Raw genomic sequence first — 13,362 nt, 5'->3', positions numbered from 1 at the left:
GAACTGCTGTTCCTGACCTCCTCAATCCACACCTGTTGTAAAGAAAAATGGAACACAAATCAAGACTGCAGCAAAGTCCTAAAATAAGGGCATTCTAATTTTGAAAAATTCTAATTTTCTTGTGCCACACAGTGAAGAGCTATGGTGCATCACGGATCTGTAGTATAATTAACTTCTCATCTTTTTTCCTTATGAATTTACATATCCAATTATCTTCCTATTTAATGTCTCACGGTTTTGCCACATTGACTAAAACTCTGTAACACGAAAGTCTTGTGGTTTAATGGACTTTGCAGCCCATCTGTATGCGTATGCCAGCATACTACTGCACGGCGTTGTGAAATATTCCCGGCAGGACAGACAGCCCAGGCTCCCCGTCTGCCAGGGTGACGGACGAGATCGCGCCATGGTCAGTGGCGGTGGCAAAGCAGCAGCAAAGGAGATCACGTAAAAATGACACTGATTTCAAACCGCCCGTGCTCCTTCGTCAAGGGATACGGTGCATTTCCTCAAAGCCAGGGCTGATTTAGATGATGGGGCCAAAAGCTCCACTCCTGCCCCACCAGAGTCTCTGCTTTGCTCCCTTGGAGAACTCCGCAGCAACTCCCACTTGCTCTGTCCAAGCGGAGACAGCGAAGAGTCTCATAAGCGGAGGGCCACTCCCATTCCACGAGGACGCCCATCTGCAGGGTCGCCACGCTGTCAGACATGAATGTGAACGAAGCCAGGGTGTGGGGCTTCAGTTCTAGTCTCTGTGATGAGGTTTCTACAGATGGCCCGTTCATGTGCCAAGCAGGATTTTCTTGTCACCCAGAAGGCAAGTTCAACTTTGACTTGTACCGACCGCGTTGTCAACAATGCCAGGAGTCTCAAAATTTAGTAGCAGATGTGGTCTACCCAGCTCCTTGTAAAAGCAAGCCTGTGTAGCTCTAATGGGTTACAGTCATGTGCTTTGTTAGGAAGGAAAGGAGATGACCCGTGTTTTGCCTAGCACTTTGGGAGTCGTGACCACAATTTAGTACGATCGGATGCGACCTGATCACAGAATTTTCAAAGACCACACTTGGCTATCAAGGTAGGATGGAGGTCGACAGGTAGACATTTATCACATGCTAATTCACAAGCACTAATTCACAAGCAGAGCTGAGGGACACAGCACTCGGAGAATTTATTCAAGCATCCAAGCAGAGAGACGCTAGAATCATTTATTCTTTTATTTTCCAGTTCCCCCAACTCCTCTCTTTTTTAAAGGGAGGGAAGCTCTACTTTGAATACAATTTAGGATAGGAGGAGAGGACCCAGCTCTCTGACTTATGCAAAAGGACAAAAATCCACACATCGGCTTGGAGTACTTTTACGTTTCAACAAGGGACGGTGCGTACCTGCTGCTTCTGGTAAAGTAAAAAACCAGGGGAAGTGAAACACGAGATCGCCAGCCACCATCACTTTTCCTTCATCAGGCCCATGAGGTCATCTTCTATCCCCTTCTCACTCAGCTCATCCAAGCTGTAGTAGCGGTGAACGATTTTCTCGGCAGTGACCACGACGACTCGGAGCCCGTGGGTGTCCTGGCCCAGCTGGCATCCGATGGCAGATGACACCACCATGTCCAGGTTCTGGTAGGTGCCCCCGGCATTCCTATGGTAGTGGCCTGAGAACACAGCTGTGACACCTGCGGGGGGAGGGAACAAGACATTAGGGGGCCAAGGATTTCCATGTAGGGAACTTGGGGGGCTCCCGTTTTCTTCTGGGAACAACGCGGTATGTTATTAAATTAAGTGCGTAATATTGACTCAGTGCCTAAGAAATGAGAAGGCAGCCTCGTGACATCCACAATCCTTTCAGGGAATAATTCATCGATATAACATATTAACACGTTTGTTATAACCGGCGCAAGAAAGTGCCAGGGAACAAAGGGAGAAAAGGAAGATAAAGTGAATGACTTTGGGAGAGATACAGGAAGCGGAAGGAAATATTCTGAGGCCTGTTATCGACAGCCACAGGAGACAAGTTAAATGTCTACAAAAAATCATGTTTATGGGGTTCTAATCAAGCGAGTAGAGCATGCTCAGCATTTAATGTACCTTCTCCTCCCCACACTCAAGAGTCATGGTGGGTAAGATAGAAAAAAAAAAAAGACCAAAGGACAGAAATCGCCTCAGCGCCGAAATAAAGAGCTCTGTGGATGAAAAACTAGACAGAAACACAGAGTAATGAGCGGGGTTGCAGTATTGCTGGGAATGAAGCTCCTGTAGGGTAACAGAGACTGAAAGCAGTTTCTGTGAGATGAGCAAATAAAGCCCGGCCCCTGTTTGGAGAAGGGGTGGCCTGGGGACCTCTGTCTATGGAAGGAGGATGCAGAAAACCGTCGCTGTCTGGGGCCCGGGCAGTGGTGTGCAGGTGTCTTTAACAAGTACTCCAGAAAATAAGAGAACCGATCTGTAATGCTCACTCATTTCTGTGGGTGAATGCTCTCGTCATGGCTGCTATCAAATCACCCGTGTGATGTCACTGACCCAGACGTGGGAAAACATGCGGTGAGCACATCACTCTGTGGCGCCTCTTGCCACACAGATACAAAAGCCGTGAGCAACCTGGCAGCATTGTAATAGCAATAGGTAGCAAGGTAATTAGAAAAGAGTCAGTTTTGAGTATTTACTACCTTTGCTTTTCAATAGAATTTATTCACTGGTGAGTTCGGAGAATTGAATTTTTAGTAATTGTTGTTTGACAATGAGCTCACAGAATTCCTTAAAATTTAATCACTGGTTTTCGTGAGCTGGATAGGAGGAGCTGTCTCGAGCACACCACTGGGCTGGGGCTTGTAGCGATCTATGGGTCTAGGAAGGAAGGACAGACATAGGCTCAAGTCTAGGAAATGAGACATGTTTTCTCAGTGTTACCGTGGGCAAGGGCCTTCCAGCTCTACTGTAAGACCTGGTTCCAAATGGGGCTGGAGTGGAGAAGCCCAAACCACCAGGCAGGAGGAAGCTATTCAAGAGAGAAAGTGAAGGAAAAACCAAAGAAAAAAAAATTACGACTTACTCAAATTGAACCTGGAAGAAAATCCCACCACCTGTGAAGAAATCTCATGCTAAGTAAGACAGTCTACAGACTCCTCAATCAGGAATATGAATTCACTCCAGATGAAATGAATGATATAAAACTGCCTGACAAATACTTAAAATGAGTATGTTTAAGGCATCAAAAGGTCCTTGATAAAGGACTAATATCTACAAAAAACAACATGTTAGGAAAGAAAACAGGCATGAAAGAAATGAGAATAATTGGTAACAAAAGCTCAGAGATAAAACACAAGCCATTAAAATATAAAACAAAGACAACTCTCAATAAATGGGATAAATTCTAGACGGGAAACTGTTTAGAGAGGAAATCAGTGAATTAATAGGCAGAATGCAGGCAGTGAACCAAAGACAACACAGAGACCCATACACAAGCAATAAGAACACGCAGTTCAAAGAACCCACAGAATGGATTAAGAGGTATCAATGGATGCTTAAGAGGAGCTGGAACAGGAGAAAGGAGGAAATGATAATAAGAATAACTTACAAAGGAATGACAGACAGCAGACACCCCTAGCAATAACAGAATCAAAGAGTGATACCTTCCAATGCTGAGGGCAAGCAACTATGAACCTCAAATTTTATATCCAGCTAAACCATCATTCAGATTGAAGGGCAAAATAAATACATGCTGAGGCATATAAAGAGTTTACCACTTCCAAACCTTCACTGAAAGAATTATTAGGAGATCTGTTTCAGCAAGGAAGGGATGAAATTAAAAAATAGTGATGAGCAAACACTAATAAATATATTTTGGTAAATTTAATTAACTACTGATTTCCCTTGAAAAAACTATTTTTTAAGGTGAAAGTGAAACTAAAACTCATGAATGTCAGGATGGGAAGTTCAATGGATAATTAAAGTGCATGAAAGTTATTGTCATGTTTGGAAGGAATGCGAAAATAATAAGTAACTTTGTATTTGCTAGGAAAAATGCATAATTAACATGCTTCTTAAAAATGGGCACAAGCAACCAAACTAAAAATAGACAAAGTGTACCTTTCAAAACTTTAAGGTTTTGTGCTTCAAAGAACATTATGAACAACGTGAAAAGATAACCCGTGGAATGAGAGAAATTATTTGCAAATCATATATCTGATAAAGATCTAATATCCAGAAAATATGAAGAGAAGAATATGAAAACTATGAAAAGATGTTCAATGTCACTGATCATTAGAGAAATGCAAATCAAAACCATAATGAGGGGCGCCTGGGTGGCTCAGTTGGTTAAGGGTCTGACTTGAGCTCAGGTCATGATTTCACAGTTTGTGAGATTGAGTCCTGCATCGAGCTCTCTATGGACAGTGCAGAGCCTGCTTGGGGTTCTCTATCAGCCCCTCTCTCTGCCCCTCCTCCACTCACATGTGTTCCTTCTGTGTCAAAAATAAATAAACTAAAAAAAAAAACAACATAATGAGATACCCCTTCACATCTACTAGGATGGCTATAAACAAACATGGAAAATAACAAGTGTTCACAGGGATTTGGAGACATTAGAACCCTCATATAGTGCTGGTGGAAATGTAAAATGGTACAGCCATTCTAGAAAACACTTTGGCACCTCCTTATAATGTTAAACATGGAGCTATCATGTGGACCAGCAATTCCACTCCTAGGTATGTACTCAAGAGAAATGAAAACACACAGCCATGTACAAACGTGTGTGAATGTTCACAACATTACTCACAGTAGCCTAAAAAGGAGCCTACGTGTCCATTAATCGATGAGTGGATAAACAAAATGTGGCACATCCATACAATGGAAGATTATTCAGCTGTAAAAAGCAATGAAGTGAAAGAAGATTCTTGTATGTCAGGGGCTGGGGGAAGAGGGAAAGAGGAAGGGAGAGTGACCACTAACAGGCACAGCATTTCTTTGTGGAATGGTAAAAACTGTCTAAAAACGGTCTGGAATCAGTGATGATGGCTGCACTATTAAAAGCAATGAATTTAGGAGTGTCTGGGTGTCTCAGTCGGTTAAGTGTCTGACTCCAACTCAGGTCATGATCTCACAGTTCGTGAGTTGCAAGCCCCATGTCAGGCTCTGTACTGAAGCCCAGAGCCTGGAGCCTGCTTCAGATTCTGTGTCTCCCTTTCTCTCTGCACCCTCCCCATGCCCCTTCCCCCTGCCCTCGTTCATGCTCTCTCTCTCTCTTTCAAAAATAAATGAATATTAAAAAACCCACTGAATTTGTACTTTAAAAGGGGAAATTTTATGGTATGTGAATTATATAATACCTCAATAAAAAATGCAAAAAATAAAATGTGTGGGATGAGGAGGAAGCTAGAATGAACCATGGCGTAGTGGATTGGAGGTGGAGACATCAACAGGAATTCATGTTTACCTTAATATCAGATGCTAAAAACAGACGAGGACACCCAGAAACGTTTATAGAGGTGTACAGACACAGGTTAGTAAACAGGATACGTCCTTCCCAGCCTGGAAACAAGGGTGCACACTAGCAATGAGCACACCTAGTGTCCAGATCTTGGTTTCTAACACCATTCTCCAGTAAAAGGAGATGCAGATCCTTGGAGAAGTGACTGACATAGGGCTCGGGCAGGAAATACACAAAATGAGCCTGGAGCAGCTTGTCAGGCCAGAAAGTAAGGAAGTGCTGAAGTTCTCAAAAGCTCACAATAATGGGGCGGGGGAGGGGGTGTCAGAAGGGACAGAGGGGTCAACTGAAAGAGCTCCCCATAGCCAAAGCTTAACAATTTGAGCAACAGCTAGTGCTGAATTATAACCCAAAGTATAAGAAATAGAAATCCATGAGTCTGTGTTAATATAAATAAACATGTAAATGTGGGAAAAAGGGACGAATCTCCCATAGAGAATAACAAATAATTTACTTAGATATTCTGCCCTCAAGCAGGGAGAGCATAACTCCCCACCCGTAGGTGCGGACTGTGCATAGGGACTTCAGTCCAAGAGTAACTTTATGGTGGAGACACTGACCGAACATCAGCAGGGATGACAGAGTCAGGTTGACTGCACGCACGCCATGATGTACCTTGACGACGGTGATGAGAACGGCACTTTACATCCGTGTGATCTTCCCCAAACCCAGGGCTCCAGCCTGAGAAAACCATCAGACCCATCCCAAGAGAGGGACATTCTATAAAATACCTGACCAGTACTTCTCAAAACTGTCAAGGTCGTCAAAAACGGTCACAGCCAAGAGGAGACTAAGGAGGTGTGATACAGAAGCGAGGTGTGCTATGCTAGATGGGATCCTGGAGCAGAAAATGGGCATTAGGTAAAAAGTAAGGGAACCTGATTATGGACTTCATTAATAAAAGTGTTATCGATATCAGCTCATTAATTGTAGCAAATGTGCTACTGGTATAAGACATAAATAACGGGGGAATCGAGGTACAGGGCATGTGGGAAGTCTCTCTATTATCTTTGTAATTTTTATGCAGATTTGAAGGTGTTCTAAAATTTTAAAGTTATTTAAGGGGAGCCTGGGTGGCTCAGTTGGTTGAAAGCCTGACTCTTGATTTCAGCTCGGGTCATGATCCCAGGGTTGTGGGATCGAGCCATGCATGGAACCTGCTTAAGATCTCTCTGTCTCTCTCTCTCTCTCTCTCTCTCTCTCTCTCTCTCTGCCCCTCTCCCCCACTTGTATGCTCTCTATAAAATTTAAATAAATTTAAATTCATTAAAAAAATACGGATAATTTCCAAAAGAAAAAAAAATGGGATATGTGGCTTTCAATCGGCAAAGAGGTGGGGGAAAAAAATCACAATAACTACAACAAACGAAAAAAAACAAACACGAAATTTTAAAATGTTACAGACACCAAATGCTGGCTCTGGTGCAGAGACACTGGATCACTCCCACAGCGCTGGTGGGAATGTAAAGTGACACAGCAACTCTGGGAAACACTCTGGCAGTTTCTTACAAAACTAAATGTGCATTTACTGTTATGACCCAGCAACAGAACTCTTTGGGATATTTATCCCAGAGAAGTGAAAACTTAGGTTCAAATATGTGTACACAGATGTGTTCTACAGCTTTATTTGTAATAGCCGGAAACGGGGAACAACCTAAATGTCCTTCAGTGGGTATACGGTTAAACTGTGGCACAACCACATCACGGAATACCACTCAGCAATAAAAAAAAAAAAAAAAAAAAAAAAAAAAAAAAAAAAAAAAAAGGAATGATCGACTGATACACACAACAACTACAACAGATAGCGAGGCGATTATGCTGACTTTGAAAAGCCAAAATCAAAAGCTTCCATCCTGTGTGATTCCGTTGACACAGCATTCTTGAAATGATGGAAGTGTAGACACGGCTGCTAGGAGTGAGGCACAGGGGTTTTAGGGGTTGGGAGTGGGTATGGCTATAAGAGGGATCCTCGTGGTGATGGAACCGTTCGCATTTAACAAGGATTCGAAAGGGCTGAAGGAAACACGTTCAAAAATGTTGACAGCAGCTCCTTCTGCCTAAGAGGATTCTGGGAGAGACTGCACAGAGCCCTGTGACAAGAGCCGCCGTGTGCTCACAGTAGGAACGGAGACCCACCTGTGGGCAGGTGCGGCTGTCTGCCCGCTGAGGTCCACACCTCGGGATGGGAAGGAAGGGGACCCAGGTTCTTCTGTTTAGAACAGCCGAGGGTGGCGAGGATCAGCGAGTTCCATTTACTGTTATCAGGATGCAAACAGATACAACCCATCTCAGAGAGGTGCTATCTTCTCACGTTTCCTGATGTGTTCCCCTTGACCCAACACCAGCAATTCCATTGAAATGCCCGGAGAAGAGCCCACAGATGGAGATGAGTTGCGTCTGGAGGCATAAATACATAGTGCAGTGTTTGTGATGCTCATTTACAGGAGACGGGATGGATGATGGGTGTATTTTACACAAGAGGTAGATTTACATGTGCCGGCATTGACAGTCACCAAATAGGTTAAGTAGGAACAGCAAGATGTTAAAAAAAAAAGCATCGTGTGATCCTGGTTTTGTCGAAGAGAGCGCATGCGTAGGAGGGTTTGTGCGCACTGGTCTGTATCCCCCAACCCAATGGGGCTATGTTCCCACTGCTCCCACGGGTGATTTCATGGAGACGGTGCAGGGGGGCGGGTGCTGGGATTAGTGAGGGGGCATCACCTTCTACTCTTTATTTCTGTGGTACAACTTTACCAGTGATCATGAACACACACGTCCAGGTGACCTGAACAGCGTGGTGGTGGCATGCCAGGTGCCCCGGGGGGAAGGGTGACAGTAGGGAAGGGTGGAGGGGCCACCACGCCAGGGCCTGAGCTTGTGGGTCAGAAGCTGCGGGTGAGACCCTGGGTTGGGCGCCCAAAGGGTCCTCGCCACAAACGGAGGTTTGGACAGTCCTGGCCACACAGACTGGAGGACCGTGGACGTGAACCTCTTCCTCGCCTTCCTGGCCTTTCAAAGCTGTGGGGCCTGAGCCATCAGACCCACCTCAGGGAGTTCCTAATGGCCAGACAGAAACCACTCAGTGTCGTTCTTATTTGGTTGTGTACTAGATTGTGTGTGTGGAATTTGGCTCTTTCTGCCTAATTCCTAGCTGCAAAGTGTAATATTCTGGAAGGCATGTTTGGCAATTTTAAGAGTGGCTCGCATTGGCCGTAATTAGCTGTAAAGACTCACCGATGATCAAGTTTCACGCCATATTTATCGGCGCCCACAGAGACAAGAGCATTAATGGGGACCGTTCGAGTGACCGGAGGGACTTTCAGAGCGGATCTCTGAGGACAGCTGGGCTGGGGGGGCGGGGGGGGGGGGAGCTGCAGTGAGTGTGCTATCCATCGTCCTGCTGCAAGCCCCTTAAGGCTCACCATTTATTGCTAATGTCCCAAGTCACAGCCAATGTGACTGAATGATGATTCTGGCATTAGCAAGGATGCCTAAGAGAGCTAGCGATAACGATGGGGGAGTCTGTCGGTGAGCAGGGCCATCGTGTTCAGGATGTTCTCCCCTCTGGCAAGAGATCGTCTCCATCCCCACCACTGCAGTTAGAAACTTCACATCTTGGAGGCCTGAATAAGAAGCTGTGAGAAATGGCCACGGAATAAGGGCACAAAGGGACGGTCAGGCAGAAGGCTAAAGTCTGCATCAAAAAGGAGGAGGGTAGGCCTAACTGTCCTTCCTGCTGGGTTCTGGTGCAGAGTTTAAGGCTCTGGGACATTCCTGGCTGGCCCAAAGGTGCGTGAGAGACCCTCTTCTTGGGCTGGAACCAGAACCAGAAGCAGCCTGGTGGCCGACAGATGGAGCTTCTATTTCCCACCTCCTGGCAAGTTCAGCAGTTTTGAACCCAGATCATGTTCTCTCAGTCCTGCCTCAAGTCAGGGCAGTATTGAGGCAGGATGAGAGTGGCTCAGAAGCAAGGACAGCCACAGGACACTAGGGCCCTTCCATCCATCATCTCACTGAATCGTCCCAACGGAGGCTCGAATCAACATTTTTCAGAGGAAAAACCCGAGGCCAGGACAAGGAACAAAGAGGCAAAGTTACACAGCTGGGAAATGGATGTCAGAGCCTAAGTTCTGAACTGACCTTGCAGACTCTGTTTCTGTTCTTTTTCTTTTTATTTATTTTGAGTGAGAGAGAGAGTGAGCATGGGAGGGGCAGAGACAGAGGAAGAGAGAGAGAGAATCCCAAGCAGGCTCCACGCTGTCAGCGGGGCTCAAACTCACAAACCTATGAGATCACGACCTGAGCTGAGATCGAGTCAGAAGCCTGGTTCTGTTCTTTGGGGACCTCGGGCAGGGTATTACTGACCCTTGAGAGCCTCCGTTCCCTGGCTTGTGAGACGAATAATGAAGAGGACTCATGGGTGGCAGGGAGGTTTAAAGGAGAGCATGGAAACGGATACCACAGTAGATACTCCTGAACCCTCGGGGCTCCGTCTCCGGCGGGGTTGGCGGCTGGCAGAGGACACAGACACCATGTGCTGGCTCTGCCACGTGGTCTCCTGTCCGAGTTACAATCCCCTCTCATGCCGACAGGCCATGAGGACCCATTTCTGCTTTTCTATTAGCCTTTGATGGGGAAGCATTGATTCACAACTCAACGGAGGTAGGGGATGCATTAATAAATCACAGTTTCCTTGACGGGGGATTGATTCTAGTGGTGTTTTCAGGAGTTGGGCAGAGTTTCCATCCCGGCTATTCATTAGTCATCTGTGGCCGACATGCTTCTACAGTTCCTTAATTGACTGTTACGTATGGATTGTTTTTGAATTATGAACTGCTGTAAGGGGATGACAAGCATCTTCTTAAATTACCACCAGAGGAATTCCCAAGCAAAAGGCAGCCCCTGTGCATCAGGGGAGGACCACTTCTGTGGCATTCGCTTCACGCTTATTTCTCCATGGTATCAAGTCGCAGAGATGGTATAAAAGCTATTTTTAAGCTGTGTTGATTCAAATTCATGTCAAATCAATTGGGAAGGGAATGCAATCTCCATGTAATTTAATATTCGAATACTGGAAGTGTGCCTCAAATCAGTCAGGAAATCAGGAGGCTCCCCAGTACAATTCTAGTATTAAGAACCGGCTTCCTGAATGCCTTAGTGTTACTTAAGCCTGGAAAGAGTGAACAGATTTAAATTGGACGGCTTTTGCTTTTATCCTGAGTAGATACACTTTTATGAAAATGTTATGCATCCTTCACATCGCCGGCTGGAATAGTGAAAATTGTGTTATAAATCATTAGTCACAATTCCCATTTTTCCTGCCTCAGTGGTAAGGAAAAAAATGTGCTGGAAGGAAGGAAGGAAAGAAAAGAAAGAATGAAGGAAAGAAGGAAGAAAAGAAAGGAAAGGAAGAAAAGGAAAATAAAAAGAAAAGGAAGGAAGAGAAAGAAAGAAAGAAAGAAAGAGAAAGAAAGAAAGAAAAGAAAGGACAGAGAAAGAAAGAAAGAAAGAAAGAAAGAAAGAAAGAAAGAAAGAAAAGGAATGAAGAGAAAGAAAAGGAAGGAAGGAAGAAAAAGAAGAAAGAAAGAAAGAAAGAAAGAAAGAAAAGAAAGGACAGAGAAAGAAAAGGAAGGAAGGAAGAAAAAAAAGAAAGAAAGAAAGAAAGAAAGAAAGAAAGAAAGAAAGAAAGAAAAAGAAAGAAAAGGACAGAGAAAGAAAGAAAAGGAATGAAGAAAAAGAAGAAAGAAAGAAAGAAAGAAAGAAAGAAAGAAAGAATGAATGAATCAGTAGGAACATACAGAAAACAGGTGCAAATAATCCCTGTAGCTGAGAGGCAGGCCTTGAGACAGTGATCCCTGCCAGCAATTGGCGGCCTGGGGTGGCCCACGTGGCAAAGGGGCAGATATATGTTTCTTCAGCAGGGCTGGGAGGTGCAGCCACGAATCTGAAATCAGGGTACGGTCCACTACTGGGTCAGGGTTTTGAGTTGCCAATTTGGGAATTCTAGATTCCTCTAGAATCACTTTCCTTACATTTCACTGGCACGCATCTCCCCAAATGCCCGAGAGCCTGTGGCCCAGGCCGGCAAGGGAATGTGCAGGAGGGGAAAGACCAGCTCCACAATCTCTGGGTGAAGCTGGAGGCTGTTTCTTCTGCCAGCTCGGGGCAATAAACACTTGTGGAGCTCCCCCTTGGTGGGAGGGTAGTGAGGCACACAGAATGACCATTCCTAGCAACTGAACGCTCAAGGCCTACAGCTGGATAGTAATATAAACAGCTATCCATAATAAAAGGCAGCAAGTGATAAGTGCACGGTTTGCAGTGTTTTATTTACTGAACACCCACCCTGAGCCGAGAACTATGCTTATTATGTATCGTTTCAGTTAAGCTTCACAAGGACCCCCATGAAGACACTTGCTCCCTTTTGCAGGTGAGAAAAATGACACACAGAGAGGTTAAGGGACTTGTCTGGGGTCACAGAGCTAGGATTTGTGTGACCCCACACAAGGGTCAGGCTGACTCAGAAGATGTTCTGTCCATCACCTTCGAGGTACAAAGTGCCAAGGATCATGACACGGCAGGCCCAGTGAGAGGGCTTCCTGGAGGAGGTGGCTTTGATCTAAACACACCCTCCACTTCTGCCGGTTCTTTGTTCACATCTGTCCTGGGACTTGAGGTAGGATAATCATTATGGTGGTAATGACAGTGATAATAAGCGGTGTTTATGGAGCGCTCGCTATCAGACACTGTTCTGAAGAGCACTTTATGTGTTCTCAGAAGGCGTAATCCCCACAATTTCCCTACAAAGACGGCATGGCTAGTATCCCAGTTTGGCAGATGAGAGGACAGATGTAGACACATTTCACAGTTTGCCTAACTCAGCACGTCCCCGGCATGGCTGGGGTCAGAACCCAGGAGTCTGGTCCAAGTGGAGGGAAACTAAAAGCCTGTGAGAGACGGGGCACACGAGGGAAGGACAGGAGTTGGGGTGCTGGGAAGGCAGAGACAGGATTCCCTCGCTATGCCTTTGAACACTCCCCAGTTGTGCGATATAGAAGAAATTCTTTTTATTTCAAGCTTCTTTATTTTGAAAGAGAGAGAAAAGGCGGGGGAGGGGCAGACAGAGGGAGAGAGAGAATCCCAAGCAGGCTCCACGCTGTCAGCACAGAGCCCGACTCGGGGCTTGATCTCATTAACTGCGAGATCATGACCTGAGCCGAAATCAAGAGTTGGATGCTTAACTGACTGAGCCATGCAGGCGCCCCCATGGGGGAAATTCTCACGCACGTCCTCCAGGGGAGTGCATGGTGGCACCAGGATTCCAGGTCAGATCCCAGCTCAGCTGGAGGCGAGGGGGCTGCGCTGAGGGCTGGCCGAAATGGAGACGGGAGGTGCAGACTCACGTCTGCATCCTCCTCCTCCACGGGGGGAGCATCAAAGCACCCCGTCACTCCCAGTTTCGGCCTTGTGTGAATTCAAGCCTTCCAATCCCCAAACTCCCATTGACCGAAGTGGGATCTTAAAGACATTTCCATGGAACGTCCTCTGGGGATCGCCTGTACTTAAGTGACCTGGGGTCCGCCAACATTTTCTGTAAAGGGTCACATAGTATTTTAGGGCCAGGCGGTCTCTGTGTAACCACTACTCAGCTCTGCCCTTACTTCATCGCAGGGAAGCAGCCGCCATTCATAGTTATGTAAACACATGGGCATGGCTGTGATCCAATAAAGCTTTATTAACAAAAACGAGAGGAGGGTCGATTGGAGAAAAAAGCTTACCATCTTGAAAAACAAATAAATTTGGGTGATCAGCCATGGTTTCTCAAAATTCTCCAAAAATTAGAAGTTTCTTTCTGTACTTCTCACAAATCAAGAAAACAGT

General features: G+C 45.6%; 1 protein-coding gene across 5 annotated transcripts in view; it reads right to left on the bottom strand.

The window, feature by feature from the left end:
- Positions 1-1,199: 1,199 nt before the first annotated feature.
- CPPED1 (calcineurin like phosphoesterase domain containing 1) overlaps positions 1,200-13,362 on the bottom strand; it is a 100,763-nt gene continuing 88,600 nt past the window's right edge. For 4 of the 5 annotated variants that reach the window (XM_042971382.1, XM_042971383.1, XM_042971379.1 and 1 more), the window contains one exon: positions 1,200-1,672. In XM_042971382.1, coding sequence (XP_042827316.1) covers positions 1,443-1,672 — 230 coding nt within the window. In that variant the 3' untranslated portion in view covers positions 1,200-1,442. The remainder of the gene's footprint in view (positions 1,673-13,362) is intronic. The other variant, XR_006212361.1, reaches the window with a different exon arrangement.

Source organism: Panthera tigris, chromosome E3 (assembly GCF_018350195.1).
Source record: "Panthera tigris isolate Pti1 chromosome E3, P.tigris_Pti1_mat1.1, whole genome shotgun sequence".
NCBI lineage: Eukaryota > Metazoa > Chordata > Mammalia > Carnivora > Felidae > Panthera > Panthera tigris.
The sequence above is the reverse complement of the archived record's forward strand: the minus strand, read 5'-3'. Positions and strand labels throughout refer to the sequence as shown.